At 38.9% G+C, this 24,814-nt stretch overlaps 1 protein-coding gene and 1 pseudogene across 2 annotated transcripts in view; both read left to right on the forward strand.

Annotated features, from left to right (window-relative positions):
- Window positions 1-16,123, forward strand: part of SERAC1 (serine active site containing 1) — an 87,300-nt gene extending 71,177 nt beyond the window's left edge. The window contains exons 11-17 of one of the 2 annotated variants that reach the window (XM_060029708.1): window positions 4,484-4,634; window positions 5,935-6,076; window positions 7,129-7,223; window positions 8,464-8,561; window positions 9,725-9,907; window positions 11,036-11,179; window positions 12,846-16,123. In XM_060029708.1, coding sequence (XP_059885691.1) covers window positions 4,484-4,634; window positions 5,935-6,076; window positions 7,129-7,223; window positions 8,464-8,561; window positions 9,725-9,907; window positions 11,036-11,179; window positions 12,846-12,982 — 950 coding nt within the window. In that variant the 3' untranslated portion in view covers window positions 12,983-16,123. Of the gene's footprint in view, window positions 1-4,483; window positions 4,635-5,934; window positions 6,077-7,128; window positions 7,224-8,463; window positions 8,562-9,724; window positions 9,908-11,035; window positions 11,763-12,845 lie in introns of those variants that run through there. The other variant, XM_060029707.1, reaches the window with a different exon arrangement.
- A 3,407-nt stretch (window positions 16,124-19,530) lies between these two features.
- LOC132437422 (small ribosomal subunit protein eS6-like) lies at window positions 19,531-21,155 on the forward strand (annotated as a pseudogene).
- The last annotated feature ends 3,659 nt before the right edge of the window (window positions 21,156-24,814 follow it).

The following is a 24,814-nucleotide window of genomic DNA, read 5'->3' on the forward strand; positions in this document are numbered from 1 at the left end:
GAAGCGCTCCCTTTTCTCCACATCCCTGCCAGTATTTGTTAGCTGTGTTCTTTTTGATGGTAGCCATTCTAACAGGTGTGAAGTGATAATCTCATTGTGGTTTTGATTTGCATTTCCCAATGTTGAGCATTGTTTCATGTACCTGTTGGCCGTCTGTACGTCTTCTTTGGAAAAATGTCTATTCCTGTCTTCTGCCCATTTTTTAATCAGGTTGTTTTGGTTTTTTTTGATGTTGAGTTGTATGAGCTGTTTATATATTTTGGATATTAACCCCTTATGGGTCATATCATTTGCAAATGTTTTCTCCCATTCAGTAGGTTGTCTTTTCGTTGTTTTTTTTTTGCGGTACGTGGGCCTCTCACTGTCGTGGCCTCTCCCATTGCGGAGCACAGGCTCCGGACGCGCAGGCTCAGTGGCCATGGCTCACGGGCCCAGCCGCTCCGTGGCATGTGGGATCTTCCCGGACCGGGGCACGAACCCGTGTCCCCTGCATCGGCAGGCGGACTCTCAACCACTGCGCCACCAGGGAAGCCCTGTCTTTTCATTTTGTTGATGGTTTCCTTTGCTGTACAAAAGCTTTTAAGTTTAATTAGGTGCTGTTTGTTTATTTTTGCTTTTGTTTCCTTTGCCTTAGGGGACAGGTCCAAAAAAAATATTGCTATGATTTATGTCAAAGAGTATTCCACCTATGTTTTCTTCTAGGGATTTTATGGTTTCAAGTCTTACATTTAGGTCTTTAATCCATTTTGAGTTTATTTTTGTATATGGTGTAAGAAAGTGTTCTAATTTCATCCTTTTACATGTAGCTGTCCAGTTTCCCAGCACCACTTATTGAAGAGACTGTCTTTTGTCCATTGAATATTCTTGCCTCCTCGGTTGTAGATTAACTGACCATAATTGTGTGGGTTTATTTCTGGGCTCTCTATTCTGTTCCATTGATCTGTATGTCTCTTTTTGTGCCAGTACCATACTGTTTTGATTAATGTAGCTTTGTAGTAGAGTCTAAAGTCAGGGAGCATGGCTTCTCCAGCTCTGTTTATTTTTCTCAAGATTGTTTTGGCTATTCAGGGTCTTTTGTGTTTCAATACAAATTTTAAAATTATTTGATCTAGTTCTGTGAAAAATGCCATTGGTATTTTGATAGGGATTGGATTGAATGTGTAGATTGCCTTGGGTAGTACAGTCATTTAAACAATATGAATTCTTCCAATCCATGAATACAGTATATCTTTCCATCTGTATGTGTCATCTTCAGTTTCTTTCATCAGTGTCTTATATACAGTTTTCCAAGTACAGGTATTTTACCTCCTTAGGTAGGTTTATTACTAGGTATTTTATACTTTTTGATGCAGTGGTAAATGGTAAGTGGTAAGTGGTAAATCCTTAATTTCTCTGACAGTTCATTGTTAGTGTATAGAAGCAACAGATTTTTGTATATTAATTTTGTATCCTGCAGCTTTATTGAATTCATTGTTGAACTCTAGTAGTTTTTTTGGTGGCACCTTAGGATTTTTTTATGTATAAAGTATCAAGTCATCTGCAAACAATGACAGTTTTACTTCTTCCTTTCCAATATGAATTTCTTTTATTTCTTTTTCTTATCTGATTGGTGAGACTAGGACTTCCAAAACTATGTTGAATAAAAGTGGAGAGAGCGGGAATCCTTGTCTTTTTCCTAATCTTAGAAAAAATGCTTTCAGCTTTTCACCATTGAGTATGATGTTAGATGTGGACTTGTCATATATGGCCTTTATTATGTTGAGGTATGTTCCCTCTATACCCATTTTTTGGAGTTTTTATCATAAATGGATGTTGAATTATTTTTATTATTTTATTTTTTTTAATAAATTTATTTATTTTTGGCTGCGTTGGGTCTTGTTGCACATGGGCTTCTCATTGCGGTGCTTCTCTTGTTGCGGAGCACAGGCTCTAGGCATGTGGGCTTCAGTAGTTGTGGCTTGTGGTCTCTAGAACGCAGGCTCAGTAGTTGTGGCACACAGGCTTAGTTGCTCTGCGGCATGTGGGATCTTTCTGGACCAGGGATCAAACCCATGTCCCCTGCATTGGCAGGTGGATTCTTAACCACTGCGCCACCAGGGAAGTCCCCTGGCTGTTGAATTCTGTCAGTAGCTTTTTCTTCATCTTTTGAGATGATCATATGGTTTTTATTCTTCAGTTTGTTAATGTGGTGTGTCACACTGATAGATTTGAAGATATTGAACCATCTTTGCATCTCTGGGATAAATCACACTTGATACATGGTGTATGATCCTTTTAATGTGTCATCAAATTCAGCTTACTAATATTTTGTTGAGAATTTTTGCTTCTATGTTCATCAGTGATATTGGTCTGTAATTTTATTTCTTTGTGATATCTTTGTCTGGTTTTGGGATCGGGGTGATGCTGGCCTTTTTGCTTGAGTTCAGAAGCGTTCCTTCCTCTGCAATTTTTTGGAACAGATTGAGCAGGATAGGTGTTAATGCTTCTCTAAATGTTTGGTAGAACTCACTTGTGAAGCCATCTGGTCCCGGACTTTTGTTTGTTGGGAGTTTTTTTTTATTACTGATTCAATTTCATTATTGGTAACTGGTCTGTGTACATGGCTGAAGTATAAAATCAAGTCACAGGCCAGTAGGAATAGTATAATTCCATTTAGGCAAAAAAAAAAAAAGCATATGGAGCTATAGTGTATATGCATAAATTATAGGTATGTAACTGAATTTTTAAAAAGGTTTGGAAGGGTGTCCACCAGACTTTTAACTTTGATTACTTCTGAGGATATAAGTGGGAATTGGGAAATGATGGGAGTGCTAAAGTGGGATGTTCATTATTAAGTGCTATTTTTGTTTGTTTATTTTTACAATTAAAATTATTCAGAAGTTATGTAATTAAAAAACAGTAAATATTTAAGAAAGACACAAGTTTTCCAAGGAGCATTAGGTGAAGCATCTCAGGCATTGTAAAAATACTTTGCCAACTAAAAAATGCTGTAGAAATGGCTTGTGCCGTGCTTTCTCTTGTGTTTCCTTTCTTGTGACTCCGTTAAAAATAAAGCCATATTTTTGTACATACCAATAACATACTTGTATATCTCTATAGGTAGAATTTTAAAAAATTAATTATTGTAAAGCATTCTGTAAGAGATTTTGAAGAGGGATTTTCTAATATTACAAATTAGAGTATTGTTAAAGAATTATTGGGTCTGAAATTTCTTTTGGATTATTAAATAATGGCCTCCTATCATCAGTGTTTCTCAACACTTTTGCCACAGAAAGTGGGAGGATGAAGGAGGGAGGACAAGCTGCTCTCTATTGAGCACCTGCTGCGCTTGGAAATGGCAGCTTTTATATAGATTAATTTATTAGAACCTTCCTTCAGGTCAAATGAACCACGTAACTTGACTGAGTTTCCATAGCAAGTAAGCAAGGGACAGAAATTTGAGCTCAAGTCTCTCTGACCTCAAAGCCCATATTTTGTTTTATTTTAAATTAAATAATACATGAATAGACTCTCATTGTAAATACTTCGGAGAACACAGATATAGCAAAAAATTAAACCCAGCTTTATACAGAGCCCTCCACAACCCCAACTCCCTCCTAAGAGGCAGTGACTTTAATAGTTTGGTGCCTCTTTCTAGATCTTTGTGTGTTTGTGTGTGTGTGTGTGTGTGTGCATGCACGCACAAGCATAAACTTTGCCTACATATTTATGTTCATAAAGCAATACACTGTTTTAAACAACAAAAACATTTAATAATAAATGAAATTGTACTGCACAAAGTGTTTCTTTGTCTCCCTTTAAGAAATAGTTCTTCCAAACTGTTACATGTAGAATGGATAAACAACAAGGTCCTACTGTATAGCACAGGGAATTATACCCAATATCCTGAGATAAACCATAATGGAAAAGAATATGAAAAAGAATGTATATGTAGGTATAACTGAGTCACTTTGCTGCACCGCAGAAATTAATACAACATTGTAAATCAACTATACTTCAATTTAAAAAAATGAGTTTTTCCTTCCTGAACCTCAGGTTTTACAAGTTTTTTGTCTGTCAAACAAGTTCATTATTAAGAAACTACTCACTCGTGTATTATTAAGGGCTGCTAATATGCCAATCAGAATGAAATAACTAGTGTCAACTCACTGAGTTTAATAATTTTTGCTAAAGCAAAATATGACATTTTCTTACCATTTATGGCCTCATCTCTAGTAATTACAACTTCTGTTAGATTTTCTAAATAAAGAAAATGGCTCTTAACCTTCGTTGAGATCCCTAAGGAGTACCTGGCTGGGGACATCATGGCATTGTGTTGTGGGACCCAGGGGGCCTTAGGGAAGAATGTAATTGTGGTGGTAGGGCTTTTTCTCGTAGACAGATGCTGAGGTTTGCCTTCCTCCCATCATTTTCAGTCTGAAAACCTCTCAATAGTCCGAGACGGATTAGTGCTGGTGTTTAGGGAATGTGTTCTTTTCACCAGGCTGGGTTTCGATACTGGTAGAAGCAATAAAGTCCCACCACATTATGGAGGCCTCACACGCCGCCAGAACCCTGGCTAATCTAGACCGAGAGACTGTGCAAGATAAGTACCAGGATGGCGTGTACGTGCTGCACCCCCAGTACCGCACAAGGTAAGAAGGCAGGGTAGAGCCTCTTTGTCCCTGTGGGGACGTAATGCTTCAAGGGCTTAATATTCTAACTTCTTTCTGCATAATTTAGATAAGTTAAATGCCTTACAAATAAGTAAAATACCTTATTTAATGAAACAGTTTTCCCCTAATAACCTCAGAAGCATTGCAAGCTGTCGTGAAAGTATGGAACTAGCTAAATTACCAGGGTTATTTTATACCAGCGGCTTACCTTCAGGAAGGCTGCATTCACCTTTTATAACGTGTCTCACATAAACTCTGTAATGCATATTTCTTCTTTGTTTCATTACATTTTTCATGTAAATCTAAGTTATTTACTGATTAGGGTTGTAGAGGTTGATCTGGATGAGAAGGAGCTAGGACATTATTACATGCAGGCGACCAAATCAGCCTGGGCCTAGAACTCAAGGGACTAGAGAAAGCTTAGGCGAGGTTATAAAAGCATGTATCGGAAGGAATAAGTTGTAATAAATTTGACTCATACTCCTTCTTAAGGTTATTTCTTTTTTTGTTTGTTTTCTTAAGGTTATTTCTGGTCACTATTTCCAGTCGTATCATTGCTAAGACAATAAATATACCACAATGAAAAAATTACACATTTCTTAGATTTTTGTCAGGCACTTTAATACCTCAGAAAATAGCAAGAACTTTTTTTTAACTTGAAAAATAGATTTCCTGGTTAATTCTAATTTGTAAATAAAATAATATGGTAATGTATTTTATATGTGTTACATAATTGGGTGTGTATTATAAATAGCTTGCAAGTAATATACTATTGCATTTTTTTAAATGGCATATACAAAGAAAGAATGTTACTTTAAAATCTCATTTGCTCTGTTTCTGATAAACATCATTTTCCTTGATAAAAACAATCTTTTTCATGCATACTGAGTTTGAAACTACACTAGCATATGATTTAATTTCTTAAATACTTTTATTGATTTGTGTAATATTCTCATGGAACTCTTTGGAGGGTAATCTATGACATCTGTCACTTCATTGATCACTAAGCGCATTACAGTTGATTTTGGTTGGTCTGCCTGCCTAGTTGTGTTTCCATCCTTACAGAGAGAGCAGTGAGCACACAGCATATATGTCTTTGCCAGAACTCCTTTAGGGCTCCTCAGCAAACCTGTGCTTATAAAGCTTGCCTTAATTAAGTTTATTTTATGTCATATAAACCTGCTAAAATAAGCACCATCCAAAGAGAGTGCTGTGTAGATTCTTATCAAAGTAATAATGCATTTTTTCTGCTTCTTTTAAAAACTCTCTCCCCTGTTAGTCAGCCCATTAAAGCAGATGTCCTGTTTATTCATGGCCTTATGGGAGCAGCATTCAAAACGTGGCGCCAGCAGGACAATGATCAGAATTTAACTGGAAAGGTTTCAGAGGATGAAACCAAGTATACAACATGTTGGCCCAAGGTAAGGAAGCGGCTACCTCTGGTAGGCCACCCTTGTCCCGACACACTGCTGTGTCACCGGCCTTTAGAGTCCTCACTGTGACATGCTTACTTTTCTCTTTTTACTGGGATTTTTTTTCCATGCAGTTTTTCTTTTCCTTAGGGACACTTATAATATGTTACATGAACAACTGGGCTTATCACTCTGTGTTGTATAATTTACGGTACATTCTATGACTCTAAAAGAGTATTCTGTTAAGTAAAAAATGGGCAAAGGGCAAGGGCCAGTAAAATAGTCCACTTCCGTTAAAAATATAATTCAAAAAATATATATATATATATAATTCAATAAATAATATATTAATAACAGCTGGCTAGTTCTGTGATTTTAATAATTATAAAATAGAAAGACTTTGAAGAAGTAATTCTGCTTTGGATTTCTTTGACATTATTTCTTCTAAAGAGCCTAAACTTTGGCATTAATTTATTGAATGAAATTTATCTAAAGCTCAGTGAAAACTGATGCTGTAAATATGTATAAATAGTTCCTGGGGCTTTGTCCCACTTCTGCTTATCCACCTTCACAAGGGCGTATCAGCAGAAAGAGTGGTTGGCACTCTTTCTCTGGTGACACTGAAATATGGAGATGACGATAAACCTCGGCTCCACAGAGACAGAACTGTAACTGTAATTAGTATCTGAGCTCTCAGGTCAAATCTCTAACCTCCGTCACACTCTTCTGTCTGTCCTGAGATCACAGCTTTCTATTAAATGCTTTCAAAAAGCCAATTTGATCTAGACTCCAAAAACAGGCCCTGCTTTTGGCTATAGCAGATTAAAATTGAGAATATTCTCTTGAAACCTGCATAGACCTTATGCAATATCACCTTATGAGCAGAGATATAAAAAGATAAAATGCTGGAGTTTCTAGTCACCTTTATACTTTACTCCAATGCAGTCTTTTACTAGTTGTCAGTATTACAAGGGTCCTTTAGTTACAAATTTCAATTGCTAGGAAATAAGTGGAACAGTGGAAATTCATATCTTCCCTTTTGTACCTTTTATTTTACATAGTCGTGGTTAGCAAGAGACTGTCCCGCTCTCCGAATTATATCTGTGGAGTATGACACCAGCCTTAGCGACTGGAGAGCAAGGTGCCCTATGGAAAGGTAACAGAGGGGGAAGGGTCCAGGCCACAAGTGGGCCCTCTGGGATGGAGGGGTGTTTTATCTTTGAGGCCACAGACAGGATTTTCTTATGGAAAACTAACGTAACCTTTCTTCTCTTCCTTATAGAGGAAGTTAGCTATAAATAATGAAACTGTATAAGGCTTAGATATAGTGTCAATGTTGGGCTTCTAACATGGTTCGCTTAAAACTATTCTCATAGTAAGGACCATGGATTCGAGAGCAAAGTTTCCTTAATTCCTGGAAGTAAACATGGGGCTTTTGGCTTTTGTGTTCACAAGCATACCACCTAAAGGAAGCCAAGAGAGATGCTGAGCAACGTAGGCTCCTTATGTCACTTGTACATCGTATGTGCCAGTTGTATATACAGGAGAGAGCGCTCGATTTCTGGACTTCAGGACCTAGACTGTAGCCAACTCTGCCTTTGACTCACTAGCCATCTTAGGTCATTAAACTGGTCTGGGAAGTCTGGTCTGCAAATGGAGGGAGTTGGTCTGATCTGTGTTATCAAACTGAGTGTTATATATGAGTGACGCCCACCTAGGTGCCAGAGGAATGGTGCTGAGGGTCAGCGGGCGAGACCCCAGGGCTCCTTCCCCAGGTCACCCAGAGGAGCTCGCATAAACCTTTATTTCAAAGAAAGGATTCTCCACATACACAGTTTAAAACTACCAGACCAGACAGCTTTAGAGTTCCCTTTTAGTTTGAAAATTACTTATCTGAAGTCTGATTCTAATAGCTTTGTGCTGTTTCTAAGTAACAAACCAAAATGATGAAAGCTTAGTGTTTGTAACATAAATACAAGTAGAACTAAACAGCAATGACAGCTGACTCCACAGGTGAACTCGCAAAGGACAGCATGGTCTCCGCTGATCCTTGTCTTCTCAGGCCACCTAATGAGGAGGGACGCACACCCTAAGTGGTGGAGGCAATGGGGTAAGACCCAAGTTTGACCCGTGAAAATTGCCCGATAACGTTTTAGATGCCTAAACAATGCTTGTTTCATAAATATTCCCACCTATGCCAGTGTGACTAAGTTAGAAATGGGGAATGAGCAATTGCAGGAATCAACCGGAGAGAATAGAGGTATTCCTGACTCCAAAATGTAGCATGTAGAATTGGTCCAATAAACAAAAAATCTTGCCTTAAAACGTGGATAGCAAAATTGGGGCAGGGGGAATCAGTAGCCTCCTGTCATACCCACTGTTTTCATTTTGTTCAGAAAGTCCATTGCATTCAGGAGCAACGAACTTCTGAGGAAGCTCAGAGCTGCTGGTGTTGGGGATAGGCCAATGATTTGGGTATCACATAGCATGGGAGGTAAGTATGTTTCACTGTTGCCAAGCAAGCATTGTGAGGTTGTCAGCCGTGGAGCTCTCTGTTTTGTTTACTGGTAGCCCTTTTCCCCCTAAATTAATGTTTTTGGCTATGGCTCCTTCCATGCTATTTGTTTTTCTAAGAGGGGACAACTAGTAAAAAACCATATAAAAAGAAAATGAGTTAAGCACTACGCTTGATAATGAGTAAATATCAGAAGCTGTCCATGGCGTATGTAAGCCCAGCTTGTAAATATCTCTCAGCATTCCTGGCTGGTCCCAGGGCCCCCCCCCTTTCTTCCCTGTTTCTCCAACCACCACAGAGTCCGTCACTGCTCCTGTGCCCACAGCCCCAGCATGCCTGCTTACCCCTCGCCCAAGGCCTGCAGAAGTGGCGGTGTGATCACAGGTGTCCCCTCTTTGGTCCCAGTGCTTGCTTGCTAAGCCATATCCCCTGCTTCTCCCAACCCACTCCCAGTCCAGTGCTAAATGTTCACCATCCGCCTTGCAGAGGGCCTTTCAGCAGCCCTTGGCCTAGTTTAGCTGATGAAATGCTCAGGACTGCTGACTCTTGGGCTTTTTGCTGAGAGAAAGGTGGATGTAGCCCTTTATATCCTCAGAGACCGACTGTTACCATCCATGTTACCTTTGTGTTTCCCTATCAGCTCCAAGCCCAGGTTGGGGGACAGAAAAGAAGGTGCCTTCCTAGGTGGATTTTCCCACAGCAGCTTTGTTTTCTCCCCAGTGGATATGTGAGACTATGTGTTTTTTAAATATTAGTACTCTCCTAACGGAGTGGTCGTTAGTGGGCTGCTGCGGGTAGGTGGGGAGGCTGGCTGCTGCCTATGCACGTCATTGATGAACACCCAACATGCAGTGCCTAACTCTCTTCTCCGGGAGAGTGCATCCTGTGATGTAACATCTGCTTTATAAATGAGTTTCTAGAATCTTACCTGTTTGTAGTCTTGTGCTATATATTTTAGAGGATTGGGCGCATTACTAAGTGTTAATATTTTAAGGCCCTGTTTGTTGGACTACAGAGAATTATTGTTTAAACTTTTTTAAAGAAAGCATCTCTTTTTCTGTATTTCTTGTTTGCCTTTTTTTTTTTTTTTTTAATAAGGGAAGGAAAATAGCTTATGCATTGTTTTTCTTCTCTATGGCTAGGTCTTCTTGTCAAAAAGATGCTGTTGGAAGCCTCTAAGAAGCCAGAAATGAGTGCTATTATAAACAATACCAGAGGAATAATTTTTTATAGTGTCCCTCATCATGGATCCCACCTGGCTGAATACTCTGTTAATATTCGTTATCTTCTCTTTCCCTCTTTGGAAGTCAAAGAACTCAGCAAGGGTAATACTTTTTTTCTAAAGGGAATTGGCATTGTATTAACACCAGTTATACAGGAGAAGGAGAACAGTTTTGACTAACTTGGCTGTATTACCTCATTTTACTATTTGTACATCAATTGTGTTTAGACTATCATGGAAACTTTTTAGTTTGGGGTTAACTTTTCTTTGATACATTCCCTTTTTGTTCTTAAGCCATTATCTGCTTAAGAAATATAACAATAATTTTAACACTATCTTAGTTAAAATTTTTAAAGTTACATAATGTTTTGCGTTAAGTATTATTCCAAATTACCAAAGAACTGCTCTTTTCCACAAGTTTGGAAAATCAACTGTTAAAATATACACGAGCTTTACAGATATTCATATTAATTATAAGGCACTATATTTGTTTGGGGTTAATAAGCATCTTCTCTTTCTCTGGAACACCTGTTAATCAGAATTTTGGGACCCTTGGCTTGAGCTTTAGCATACCATTGTCTTTTTGCTCATATGCTCTTTGTTCTGCTTTATGGAGAGTAATTGGACTTTATCTTCAAACCTTTTGTTGAATTTGATTTTTTTTGCAGTCAAACTTTATCTTCCACAAGCTCTTTCTTGTTCTGTGATCCATTTTCTTTTGAAATCATTCTAAAGATACTAACTAGAGGTTTTTTTTTAAAAAAAGTGTCTTCTGTGCCCAGGTTTTCTGTTTGCTCACCTGGTCTGTCGCTCTCAGACCTGGTGCTTCTTGGTCGCCCTTTGATACTTGAGGATGGGGGACAGGAAGGGGATGGGTGCTCTGTGATTATAGACAGGCTCTGTTGATGGGAGGCTGTGCTTCAGAGTGGACGTGGAAGTGCCAGCCAGCACACCGAGGGACCCCTCAGTCCCACACACCAAACTGCCCTGGGTACTGCTTCTGGTCAGCCAGCAATGTGAGAAAACTCTCCCGCTGACACTGGCCTCTGAGTTCTAGATTGGTTTTAGCCCTTTTCTCTCATCTTAATGGCTTCTTAGGAAGAAGAGAAAATAAACAAGCCACCATCTTGAATCAGAACCCTAATTTCCTCTCTAAATTTGGAAGGTTGATGCATTTTATTATGAACTAGATAAACAGATCTTTACAATCTCGCTCTCTATAATTTTACAGATTCTCCTGCACTTAAAACACTACAGGATGACTTTCTGGAGTTTGCAAAAGATAGAAACTTCCAGGTGCTGAGTTTTGTAGAAACACTACCAACCTACATTGGTAGCATGATTAAACTCCACGTGGTGCCCCTGGAATCAGCAGGTATTCACTCTTTTGAAACTTGTTTGTCCTTAGTTTCCTGGTTGGTGGTAATCATAAACGTCAACTTTGATATCCAGTTTCTCAGTTTTAGGAGACAGTTTTATGAAGATTTAGATTCTGTTATTCTTTTAAGCCATAGATTAAAACTTCTCTGCAAACATTTAACCTTGGCATTCCCCTTCCCTCCTTTTATTTAACTGATTAGACAGCAAAGGTTAATCGGCTAACTCTGCATTAGCTCTCAACAGCGAAATCTGCTGCATTAAGGTAAGAATCAGAGCTTTTCTATCAGCTAGATTAAAAGGAGCATTTCATTTCACAGATTGATAGCCGCCTGCAGGAACCTTAAAGAAATCAGCTAAAGGTGTGGAAGCTTAGTAATATTCAAGCAACAGAGATTGTGAAGGAAAAAACTAGTGTTAAAGTTCAGTGTCTTCCTAATCCTGGGACTGAGGGAAATGACCAATACCTGCTACTGCAGAGCACTGTAGTCTACTGTAGGCCCTTTGAGGGCAGAGCCCACATCTCAGTTCTCCTTATAGCCTCCTGTGTTACTCTGAGCATAGTAAAGAGCCCGTACATTTCACTCCCTGAAAGGCTTTCCCCTCAACCTGGCTAACTCTTTAGTTTGCTTGTCAGACCCTTTTCTGATCACTTCGGGGGCTGGGTCAGGTGCTGTCCTGGTAGCACTCTGCCATTACTGAGAGCTCCTGGCAGCCAGGCATGGTGCATATCTGGAGCGCCTGCCAGATGGTTCTTCTGTCTGCGTAACAAGTTTTGTCCTACTTCATTATTATCTATATAAAATGAAAAAGGCTTGATATCCTATAGTGGAATCTGAAGAGACTTTACCTTAAAGCAATATGCCATAGGGTGAGGAACTGCTGTTTGGTAGTTGAAGAACCTGAAGAGTTCAAAGAACAGTGGCCTGTTTTTTGTTTTCTTTTAAGATGAATTTGGGAGCTTAAAGCAAAATTAATATTGTGGACCAGCTGCTGGTAGTGACATAGCCTTGTCATCATTCTGTCCACCCCTTCTTCTGTGTCACCAGGTGGCCTGTCTTCCTTCATAACCACCAGCTGCACTTCCTCACCTGGCTGGCTTCACTAGTACCTCCTGTCACTTCCATCTGGGTGGACTTGGTTAGGCTGAAACATCAAAAACTCAACCAGCTCTCTCAAGCACCACATCATCTCCTTCCCTGGTAGAGTGAGCGTGGAGGGTCGGGTATAGAAGGGAATTCCATGTGAGACGTTCCCATTCGTTTCATCAGGGCACGGGAGCTCATTATCAAGTTTCTAATATTAGCTCTAGGAAGAGAAGTGGTTCAGAGAAGTGTGGAATAACTTAGTAATAACCTGCAGTGTGTAAACGTTTTGAAGGTGACAGTGCTCAGGCTCTGTTCACTATTGAATTAGGAAATCGGCAGTACACACACAGAATTTATGAGAAAAGCATAAAGTTATAATTACACCTACTGAGACTCCATTCTCACGTGATTAGTCAAATGCAGTTTAGTTACAAACTTTAAGCTCCCTTATCTCTGATGTGGTTCTCGATCGCGACCAAATCAACAGTTACCACTACGCATTTGGCCTCTTTCACTGTTGACAGGGGGCAGCTTATATTTTTACTTAAATTTTATTGACATTTTTGTTTTCTTCAGATCTAGGCATTGGAGATCTAATTCCTGTGGATGTTAACCATTTGAACATTTGTAAGCCAAAGAAAAAGGATGCTTTTTTGTACCAACGTACCTTACAATTCATCCGTGACACGTTAGCCAAAGACCTGGAAAACTGACAATTGTCTTTTTCTGTTTGCACACGTGAACACAGTGCAAGAAACGTGGTGTTCTCTCTTTTTAAGCTCTACGCAATCATGCAAATGCAGTCATTATGGCATTACTGTGGCCTGGAGTATGTTGCAGGCAACAGAATATTGTTCTGTAAAACACAAACCCAGAAGTGTCCATCAAAGAAAGAAGGGCTAGACTGGATTCTTCTGATTTAAAAAACTTCCATATGTGCCAGTTTATGTTTTGCAGTGTTGTCCCTGGTGACAGGGAGCAAGCTGCTATGGCTAAAGGATGTGATCTGTGACTTTTGTCATCTGTGACTGTCCCTGGCTCATGCTGGGAGCAGCGCTGATGGCTTCTGAAGGGAGAGCCGTCACCAGTTTACCGCAGAAATGCCTGTTGGAGGTTGCCTAAAATGGAGAGAGGATGAACTAGAACATAAAGACTCTGTTTTGGGTCAGGGTTTCCATGTGCTGTAAGTTTTTAAAACTTGTCAGTGTAAACCTTTGTGTAACATGTTAGCTTTGTTACACGCCTTGTCATCCCTGGGTCATTTCCTTGTAAGTAAGTTTTTATTTTCATATTGCTGAGAACAAATATTTCTCTTTTAAAAAAATTTCTAGCCTATAATAATTCTTTCCAGACTGTAGCTACCTATACTTTTAATTTTTCCCAGATAAGACTAATAAATCCATTATTGATCAGAGTGTGAACTAAAACTATTCTAAGCTATTATATATATATTAGCAATACTTAATATCAAGATTCTCAAATTCTTTTTAGCTAAAGTATACCACTATTTCTTGCTCATTAGGAAATGGTATTAATTGGTCTCCAGCATGTGAGAAATAGGAAATCATACTGATGACTTTTTTTTTAAGTAACAGCATTATTGAGATATAATTCACACACCATAAACTTCACCCTTTTAAATGCACAGCTCATTGATTTTTAGTGTGTTTACAGAGTTGTGCAACCATCACCACTATCTAGTTTCAGAACATTTCATCATCCCTCCAGATAACCCCACACCCATCAGCAATCACTCCTCCTCCTCTCTCCCCCAGCCCCTGGTCAACACTAATCTTCTTTCTGTCTCTATGGATTTGCCCATTATGGACATTTCATATGAATGACAAGTTTTAAAAAAATTACAACACGTGGCCTTCTGTGTCTGGCTTCTTTCTCTTAGCATAATGTTTTGAAGGTTCATCCATGGTGTAGCATGTATACATGTAGTAGGACTTCGTTCCTTTTTATGGCCAAATAATATTCCATTGTATGGATGTACCACATTTGTTTATCCATTCATCATTTGAGGGACATTTAGGTTCTGTCAATGTTGGGGCTGTTATGACTAATGCTGCTGTTAACATTCACATACAAGTTTTTGTGTGGACATGTTTTCCATTCTCTTGGGTATATACTAGGAGTGGAATTGCTGGGTCATGTTAAGCTTATGTCTACCATTTTGAAAATGATGGACATTTGTAGAATGGAGTACAGCATCTGAAGGTAAACTGGGGGCATCAGTGAACCTTAACAACATCTAATTGTTTAATTATGCAAAAACCTAACAAGTGACTTAACTACCTGTTTTGTTATGTAGCTATAGAGTGTGCTAGTTAGCTATCAACAATAAACTCTAGCTAATGGGATCACGTGGGGAGAGGGGTGTAGATAGGCTTGGTTTGTTTTCTTTTTCTGTTTTCCGTGAACCATGGCAGATATACCATGGCTGGAATATCTGTTCATTAACTTAGAGTAATGAAATGAAACCCCACTTCATAAAATCTCAATATAGCCATTATAGCTGTGCTTTAAAAATAAGGTCTGGGAGAGAGATCCAGTGTACTTCTGAATGACTATAGCTTTTCAGGCAAGTCACTTACCATTTGTGTTCATTCTGTTTATGAAATGGATGTGATGTATACAGATTCACTTCATCAGTCCTGTAAGATTTAAGTCAATAATGTTTTAAAAATAATCATCACCTGAAAAACTCTAAGAACACAAAGTATGAAAACATACACATTTGAAATAGTTTTAAACTTAGACCATCAGTAAAATGGTTCTCCTAGTTCAATCAGCCTTGTTTAAATATCCTTTCTGGAAAAAATTTCAAATGAAGCTTCCTATTACCTTTCCCCTCATGGGAAAAGTCTCTAAATGATCTATCCAGGAAGGAAATAAACAGAATACAGGTGTTAGCAGACTACTGAAAGCAAGCTGTAAATAAAATTCAGATGAAAAATTAATTATCCTTATCTATAAGCCCTTTACTTCTTTCTGATTACGTTGTCAACCCTAAAAGTTAAGGGCACCGAGTCCGCCCTTTACTCCACTGTTTAAATGTCACCATAGAGAGAGTCAGACTACAAATGGAGGATCGTGATGCCTTTCTTGACTCCATCTCAACCATTCACCCAAGGTCACAGCAACAGGCATAATATGGTGGAGGACGCGGCCCTCTGCTCAGGTCGGGGCGCCCACGGTAGTGGATGCCAGCACTGGTTTCCTGTTGTTGAGAAAGACAGCACAGTCACAGAGTGACGTACACGTGTATCTCTTTTGAGCTTGGCTCATAATTTACAGTGCCCCTCAAATTATTTCTAAGTCCTAGAATTTGAATTTTAGGCATACCCTCCTGAATTTTCATCTCTTTGTTATATTAAATATGTTAATGTATGGTTTTGCTTTTATTGACATTTGGTATAAAAATTATGTCCATGAAAAAAAATTAAACATGTTCAATAAATGCAATTTTAATGTACTCAGTAAAACTGATTGTGCCCTTATATTGGATGTTGAACACTCCCCAAAGCTAATCACTTAAAATCTATTAGAAATTCATTGTATAATTATAAATTGCCTTAATAAAGCAGAAGACATAAAAAGGCAGTTTAATATCCAAGAAGTTCCCAAATTTAGAAAAAGCCACTCTTGTAAAAATTCCAGTTCTTAATCCACTTTTAGCTTGGCCTTGGAGTTTAGAAACAGTGTCATGGAATTCAACACCTGGTTCCAAAGTTTGAAAACACTAAGCTTACTAGAACCTTTGATTTTTAATTTAATCCAAACTATTTCAGGATTGTTAAAGCTAGTTTATATTGAAAGCTGGATACGCACTGATTCCTATGATCATTAGAGAGTGCTGGATATGAATGTAATCTCTATAAAAAGCTTTGGGTATGTATACATCGATGGGTTTTAGAATATTTTGACATCTTGGATTACCAGATTAAAACATTTTTGAGAGTTCTGGACCAGGATGGTGACATAGGAGGCTCCTGAACTCGCCTGCTCCACAGACACCAAATTTACAGCTACACACGGAACAGTTCCCTCAGAGAGAAGTTCAGAAACTAGCTGAGCAACTCTTACACATTGGGTGAACGAGAAAATGCCCATGTTGAAATGGATAAGAAAGACAGACATACTGTCACCATAAATCTCACCCTTGGCACAGTGAGATACAATCAGGAGGGAACACACAACTCCCAGCTTCTGCCTGAGGAGTGAAGGGTTTGGGCCCAACATCCAGTGCCCCAACTTTCAAGTCTTCCACCTGAAGGATGGACCTCCCCCCCCACACCAAAACACCTAGCTTTGAAAGCCAGCAGGGCTTGCATCCACAAGACCCACAAGTCTACAGCAAAGAAAAAAACAGCTCTAAATAGGCTTGCAAGGACTCACAGTGGCTCTCCCCGCAGGGCTCAGCACAAGGGCAGCAGACAGAAATGCCCATCTCCCAGCCTTTTCCTGAAAGATGCCCATTTGCTTATCTTAAAAGCTGCGGCCTGAGGGTCAGGCTTCTAATTTAGCACACATCTAGAGGATGACTGTGATCTTCCCTGGGGACCAGGGAGGCTGGTGGTTCTGTCTCTGCATTCTCCCTCTTGCCCACTCGAGGTTGCTGGTGTCTTCCTGGAAGGAGCTTCGACACATCTCTAGCGCCCTGTCTTTTGTGGCTGTTACCCAGGGAGTGCACCGCTTGATTACTTGCCTCTGATGGCCAGCAAGCCTTGTGTTTGTGGATCCCACAGGACTGTACAAAGAAACAGTTCCATACCCCTATTGCTCAGCACAGAGGGAGCAGACAGAAACACCCATCTTCCAGTCTTTCCCTGGAAGGGTCTATCTGTATACTTGAAAAGCTGCCGCCTGAGGGTTCAGTTTCCAATCAGCCTGCATCTAGGTACTGACTGAGAATGTTCCCTTTGGAACACTGAGAGGTCCTAGCAGAACCTCAACTCCCGGGAGCCACTAAGAACAAAGAAGGAGGTTCAGACAGTCACAGAGTTTGAGAGATAACCAAGAGCTTGATGGGCTGAATCCTAGGTTCATCTCCTACAGGAGACCACTCTGTCAAGACTGGGGACTTCCCTGGTGGCGCAGTGGTTAAGAATCCGCCTGCCAATGCAGGGGACACGGGTTCAATCCCTGGTCTGGGAAGATCCCACATGCCATAGAGCAGCTAAGCCTGTGCGCCACAACTACTGAGCCTGTGCTCTACAGCCTGCGAGCCACAACTACTGAGCCCGTGTGCCACAACTACTGAGCCAGCGCACCCTAGAGCCCACGTGCTCTAGGGCCCACGTGCCACAACTACTGAGCCTGTGTGCCACAACTACTGAGCCCATGCCCTAGAGCCCGCGTGCCACAACTATTGAGCCCATGCACCACAACTACTGAAGCCCACGTGCTCTAGGGCCCGCGTGCCACAACTACTGAAGCCCATGCGCCCTAGAGCCCATACGCTGCAACTACTGAAGCCCACATGCTGCAACTACTGAAGCCTGTGTGCCTAGAGCCCATGCTCCACAACAAGAGAAGCCACTGCAATAAGAAGCCCGTGCACTGCAACAAAGAGTAGCCCCCGCTCACCACAACTAGAGAAAGCCTGCATGTAATGAAGACCCCCATCCAGAAAAAAAAGACTGGGAGAGGTGGCTATTTTATCTAATGCACAGAAGCCAACACAGAGAGTCAAGGAAAATGAAGAAACAGAGGAATATGTTGCAAACAAAAAGATGAAACTCCAAAAACAGACCTTAATGAAATAGAGATAAATAAGTTCCAAATAATGGTCATAAAGATGCTCACCATGGTCAGGAGAGTAATGCATGAATAGCGTGAGAATTTCAGCCAAAACATAGAAAATATAAGAAAGAATCAATCAGAAATCACAGAGCTGAAGAATACTAACTGAAAAACGTAGTAGGGGGTTCAATGGCAGACCAGATCATGGGGAAGAAAGGATCAGCAAACTCAAAAAGAGGGCAGTGGAATGCATCCAGAGGACCAAAACAAAAGTGAAAAAGAATGAAGATAGCTTAAGGGACCTATGGGATGCCATCAAGCAGACTTGATACTTGCATTATAGAGGTTCCAGAAGGAGAAGAGAGAAAAAAGGGTCAGAAAGCTTATTCAAAGAAATAAAGGGTAAAATGTTTCCTAAGCAGGAATCCCAAAGGGTTCCAAATAAGATGAATTCAAAGAGCCCCACAAACTTTGCTGTACACTGGAAACTAACACAACATTGTAAATCAACTATACTCCAATAAAAACTTTTAGAAAAACAAAAAAACAAAGCCCCAGGGAATTCCCTGGCAGTCCAGTGGTTAAGACTCTGTGCTTCCACTGCATGGGGCACAGGTTTGATCCCTGGTCAGGGAATTAAGATCCCACAAGCCGCATGGCAGGGCCAAAAAAAAAAAGAGCCCCACACTGAGACACATTATAATTAAACTGTCAAAACAAGGAGAGAATCTTAAAAGCAGCAAGAGAAAAACAACTTGTTATGTACAAGAGAACCCCATAAGACTACCAGCAGATATTTTGCAGAACTTTTGCAGGCCAGAGAGGAGTGACACAATATATTACAAGTGCTGATATATTACCAAGAATACTCTACCTGGCAAAGTTGTTCTTCAGAGTGGAAGAAGGGATGGAGTTTTTCAGACAAGCAAAAGCTGAAGGAGTTCATCACTACCAGACCAGACTTACAAGGAATGTTAAAGGGACTTCTTCATGCTGAAATGAAAGGACACTATTTAGTAACAGGAAAACATATGAAAGCATAAATCTCACTAGCAAATGTAAATACAGATGGTCTCCGACTCACAATGGTTCAACTTAATGATTTTTCGATTTTATGATGGTGCAAAGTGGTGTGCATTCGGTAGAAACCGTACTTCAAATTTTGATCTTTTCCTGGGCTACCAATATATGGTACGATACTCTCTTATCAGCCACATGATCACAAGGGTAAACAACTGATACACTTAAAACCGTTCTGTACCCATACAATCATTCTGTTCTTTACTTTCAGTATTCCATAAATTACATGAGATATTCAACACTTTATTATAACATAGGCTTTGTGTTAGATGATTTTGCCCAACTGTAGGCTAATGTAAGTGTTGTGAGCACATTTAAGGTAGGCTAGGCTAAGCTATGATTTTCAGCAGGTTACGTGTTTTAAATGCATTTTCAAATTACAATATTTTCAATTTACGATGGATTTATCAGGATGTAACCCCATCATACATTGACCCATGGCCATGTCGGCCTGCTACTAACTAAGAGGCATTTCTATTACAGATCAAGGAGGACTGGAGAAAGAAAGCACAGATATGTACAGGGTTGCACTGCAGTTGTCAATCTGAGTGTTCTCAATTTGGTCATCATAAAAAAATAGGGAGAAGGATATTCCTGGACTCATTAGTACTACTGTGCCTTGTCACCTGGGGCCCAGAAGAGTTGGTGGAATCCAGAAACTTTTCAGTCTCTCTAAAGAGGATAGCGTTTGCCCATATGTTGAGAGAAAGCCCTTAAACAAAGAAGGTGAGAAACCTGGGACCAAAGCACCCAAGATTCAGTGTCTTGTTACTCCACATGTTGTGCAACACACACATTGGTGTATTGCTCTGAAGAAACAGTGTACTAAGGAAAATAAGAAAGAGGCTGCAGGATATGCTATGCCTTTGGCCAAGAGAATGAAGGAAGCCAAAGCAAAACACCAGGAACAGATTGCCAAGAGATGGAGGCTGATGTCTCTGAGAGTTTTGACCTCTAAGTCTTGAGTCCAGTCAAAAATGCAGTGTTCTGAGAGTAATGAATAAATAAGAACAGACATCAGAAGAAAATTGTATGGAACCACAAAAGACCCTGAATAGCCATAGCAACTATGAAAAAGAAAAAGCTGGAGGCATCACTCTTCCTGATTTCAAACTACATTTCAAAGCTATAGTAAACAAAACACTATGGTTTGGCATCCAAACAGATAATAGATCAATGGAACAGAATATAGAGCACAGAAACAAACTCATGCACATATGGTCAATTAATTTATGACAAAGGAGCCAAGAATACACAGTGGGAAAAGGATGGGTGGGAAAACTGGACAGCCACATGCAAAAGAATAAAACTGGACAACTATGCTACACCACACGTAAAAATCAACTAAAAATGGATTAAAGACTTGAACTTAAGACCTGAAACCATAAAACTCCTAGAAGGGAACAAAGGTAAGCCCCTTGACACCAGTCTTGGCAATGATTTTTTAGATTTGACCGTAAAAACAAAGGCAACAAAAACAAAAATAAACAAGTAGGACTACATCAAACTAAAAAGCTTCTGCACAGCAAAAGAAACCATCAACAAAATGAAAAGGCAACCTACAGAATGGGAGAAAATATTTGCAAATCTTCTATTTGATAAGGGGTTAATATTTTAAAACTATAAAGAACTCATTCAACTCAATAGCAAAAATCAAACAATATGATTTAAAAATGGGCAGAGGAACTGAATATTTTTCCAAACAAGATACACAATGGCCAACAGGTACATGAAAAAGTGCTTAACATCACTAATCATCAGGGAAATGCAAATCAAAACCACAATGAGATACCCCAATACATGTTAGAATGGTAATCATCAAAAAGACAAAGGATATTAAGTGTTGGTAAGGATGTAGAGAAAAGGGAACACCAACACTGTTGGTGGGAATGTAAATTGTTGCAGCCACTATGGAAAACAGTATGGAAGTTCCTCAAAAAATTAAAAAAAGAACTACCATATGATTCAGCAATCCCACTTCTAGGTATATATCCAAAGGAAATGCGAACAGGATATTGAACAGATATCTGCACTCCCATGTTCATTGCTACATTATTCACAATAACCAAGGTATGGAACCTAAGTGTCCATCAATGGATGAAGGGATAAAGAAGGTGTAGTATATACATACAGTGGAATATTATTCAGCCATGAGAAAGAAGGAAGCCCTGCCATTTGCAACATGGTTGGACCTTGAGAGCATTGTGCTAAGTGAAATAAGCCAGACAGAGAAAGACAAATACTGCATAGTATCACTTACATGTGGAATCTGGGAAAAAAAAAAAAAAAGTCAAACACATAGAAACAGAAAGAGTGGCTGCCAGGGCCTCGGTGAGGGGCAGGATGGGAAGTGGGGAGAGGTTCATAAAAGGGTACAAAAACTTTAAAGTTGAATAAGGTCTGAGGATCTAATGTAAAACATGGTGAAATGGTGGCTATTGTTGATAACACTATATTCTATTGTATAACTGAAATTAGCAGAGTATAAAACTTAAATGTTCTTATCAAAAAAAAAGAAAAAATGTGTGAGGTGACTGATGTGTTAGTTAACTAGATGGGAAGTATTCTTCCACAATATATACATATATCAAATCATCACAATGTACACTTTAAATATCTTACTTTTATATACATCAATGAAGCTAAATTTTTAAAATTTTAATTAAAAAAATTTAACACATTGATAGCTTCTAAGAATTGTATTCTGTTTATTCTCCCTCAAGTCCATTTCTCCTCTATTTCAGGTAATTCATTACATTTCACTCAAGCAGGACCTTTTTCAGTAGTTTTGACTTCTCCTCCCCACATATGATTAATTACCAAATGCTGTCCACTTTACTCCAAAGGTCCCAGAATGCTTTTCCATTTCTACTGCTCAGACTCCAGTTCAGATTTTCACATTTGGCCTGGACTGTAATACCCTCCTAATTGGTTCCTCATCCTAATGATAAAACAGAACTGTAATTCAGTGAACACATTTTGAGTACTTACACACCAAGTGTTGCTTTATAGAAGAATACAAGGTAGCTTTATTAGCCATATTTCAGAGATAGAAAAACCAAGCATTAAAAAAAAATTCATAAAACTGGCCCAAAGTCTCAAAGCTAGTGAGAGTTAAGGTTAAACCCAGGTTTTATTTTAAAACCTATGCATGTGCATTGCAATACAGTCACAGAAAGTTTCACACATTAACTTTAAAAACTGACGAAAAGGGACTTCCCTGGTGGCACAGTGGTTAAGAATCCGCCTGCCAATGCAAGGGACACGGGTTTGAGCCCTGGTCTTGGAAGATCCCACATGCTGCGGAGCAACTAAGCCTGTGCGCCACAACTACTGAGCCTGTGCTCTAGAGTCTGCGAGCCACAGCTACTGAAGCCCGTGTGCCTAGAGCCTGTGCTCCGCCACAAGAGAAGCCACCGCAATGAGAAGCCCATGCACCACAACGAAGAATAGCCCCTGCTCGCTGCAACTAGAGAAAGCCCGCACGCAGCAACGAAGACCCAACACAGCCAAAAATAAATAAATAAATAAATTTATAAAAATAAAAAAATAAAAAAAAGAATACAAGGTTGAAATATCTTCAGAAATAAGAAAATATTCAGTGACTTAGATTTTAGAAAGTGCCAAAAATAGCTTCTCGAAAGAAGGCTGAAATTAGATTAGCTACAACCAAAGATAATTAGTGAACTGGAAGAGAGGTCAGAAAAATTTATCCAGAATGCAGCACAGAGAGACAAAAAAGATGGAAAATACAGAAGACTAAGGATATTGTCAAGTAAGATGATAACAAATTCTGTTTCATTTGAGTACCAAAAGGAGAAGAAAAAAGCATGTCCCAGAGGCAATATTTGAAGAGATAATGGTTAAAAAGTTTCCAGAACTGATGAAAGGCACAAATCCACAGATTCAAAAAGTTCAACTAATTCAAAGCAGAGCAAATAAAAATAAATTCACATCTATACAAAGCACAGTGAAACGGCAGAAAAGCCAACACAAGAGGAAAACCTTAAAAGTAGAGTAAAAAAAGTGTAAAGGAATAACAGTTAAGATTGCTACTGTTGAGAAGTCATCAGTCAATGGAAGCTAGAACACCACCTGCAGTATTGCCAAAAACCACTCCCACCCTAGAATAATACATTCAGTAAAAATAATAAGTCATTTAAAATATTAAAATAAAATAGATATTTTATATAAATTAAAACTGTACCACCAGCAGACCTTCATTAATGGAAATGTTAAGGGATGTACTTCAGGTAGAAGGTAAATGAATGATCTAGCCAGAGATGCTGAGATTCAAGAAATGTAGAGTGAAAAAAGAGGCAACTATTTGGATAAAATAAATGAACACTGATTGTATAAAACAATAATAATGTCTTGAGTAGGTGTTAAAATTTGTAAAATTAAAATATACAGTAACTACAGTTGGGATGGTATAAATGGAGTTAAAGTTTTCCAAAGTCATCACATTATTCAGGAGGAAGGTAAAAATAATGATGAAATTCTGAAAGTATAATGTTAATAATACATGTTGTAATTTCTAAAATAACCAATAAAAATGTAACCAACAAAAATAGGGTATAATGACTTCCAAATTAGGAGAGGACAAAAAGAGGAATGACAAAAATTCAAAAGAGGGCCTGAAAAGAAGGGAAAAGAAACAAGAAACAGATAGTAAAAAGAGAAAGCGTAAGATTGGATGTTAAATTTAAGCCCAAATATAGCAATTATTACATTAAATGTAATGGACTAAATACCCTAGTTAGAAGATAAATATGCCAGGCTAGATAATAAAACAACACTCAGTTATATGCTGTTTATAAGAGATCATCTGAAGCATGAGGGCACCAAGAGGTTCAAAATAAAAACTACAGACACAGTTTACTTTCCTGGTGAACTCTACCAAAAATTTAAGGAGGAAATAATTTCAATGTTATCATATTCTTTCAGTTAATAGAAAAGAGTGTACTCCCCAACTCTTGAGGTTAGTGTAACTTTGATACCTAAACCATACAAAGTCAGCAGAAAAAAAAGAAAGTTACAGGCCAATCTCAATAATATAGTTGCAAAAATCCTAAACAAAAATATTGACAAACTAAGTGCAGCAATATTTTAAAAGGTAATCTGTCCAAGTTGGATTTATACCAAGAATGCAAGGTTGTTTAGCATTGGAGAATTGATCAGTGTAATTTGCCATATTAACAAACAAAAGGAGAAAAAAAATCAATCATTTCAGTACACGTAGAAAATGTCTTTGATAAAATTTAACCACCATTCATGAAAAAGATAAATTTAGTAATCCAGAAAGAGAACTTCCTTAATATAGTAAAGGGTGTCTAAAGAACAAAAAACGATAAGCATCATACTTAATGGCAAAAATAGTAACATTTTCCCTTAGAGAAGAAGAGTAACACAAGAACGCCTATTACCAATGTCTTTATTTAACGTTGTACTAAATGTCCTAGCCAGCTCTGTAAGGCGAGAAAAAGACATAAAAGTTACAAGGATGGGAAAGGAAGAAACAAAACTCATTATTTGCAGGTAACTGTCTACAAAGAAAATCCAAAGAATCCACATACACCATATTTTATCCATTTAAAGATACATTAAATACATTTAACATCTCTGTGGGTGGGCTACCTCTCACAATAGATGAGTCATAATTAAGTTGGAAGCCTTCTGGCTTAGTCTGTTCAGGCTGCTGTAACAAACCATCA

Source organism: Delphinus delphis, chromosome 14 (assembly GCF_949987515.2).
Source record: "Delphinus delphis chromosome 14, mDelDel1.2, whole genome shotgun sequence".
NCBI lineage: Eukaryota > Metazoa > Chordata > Mammalia > Artiodactyla > Delphinidae > Delphinus > Delphinus delphis.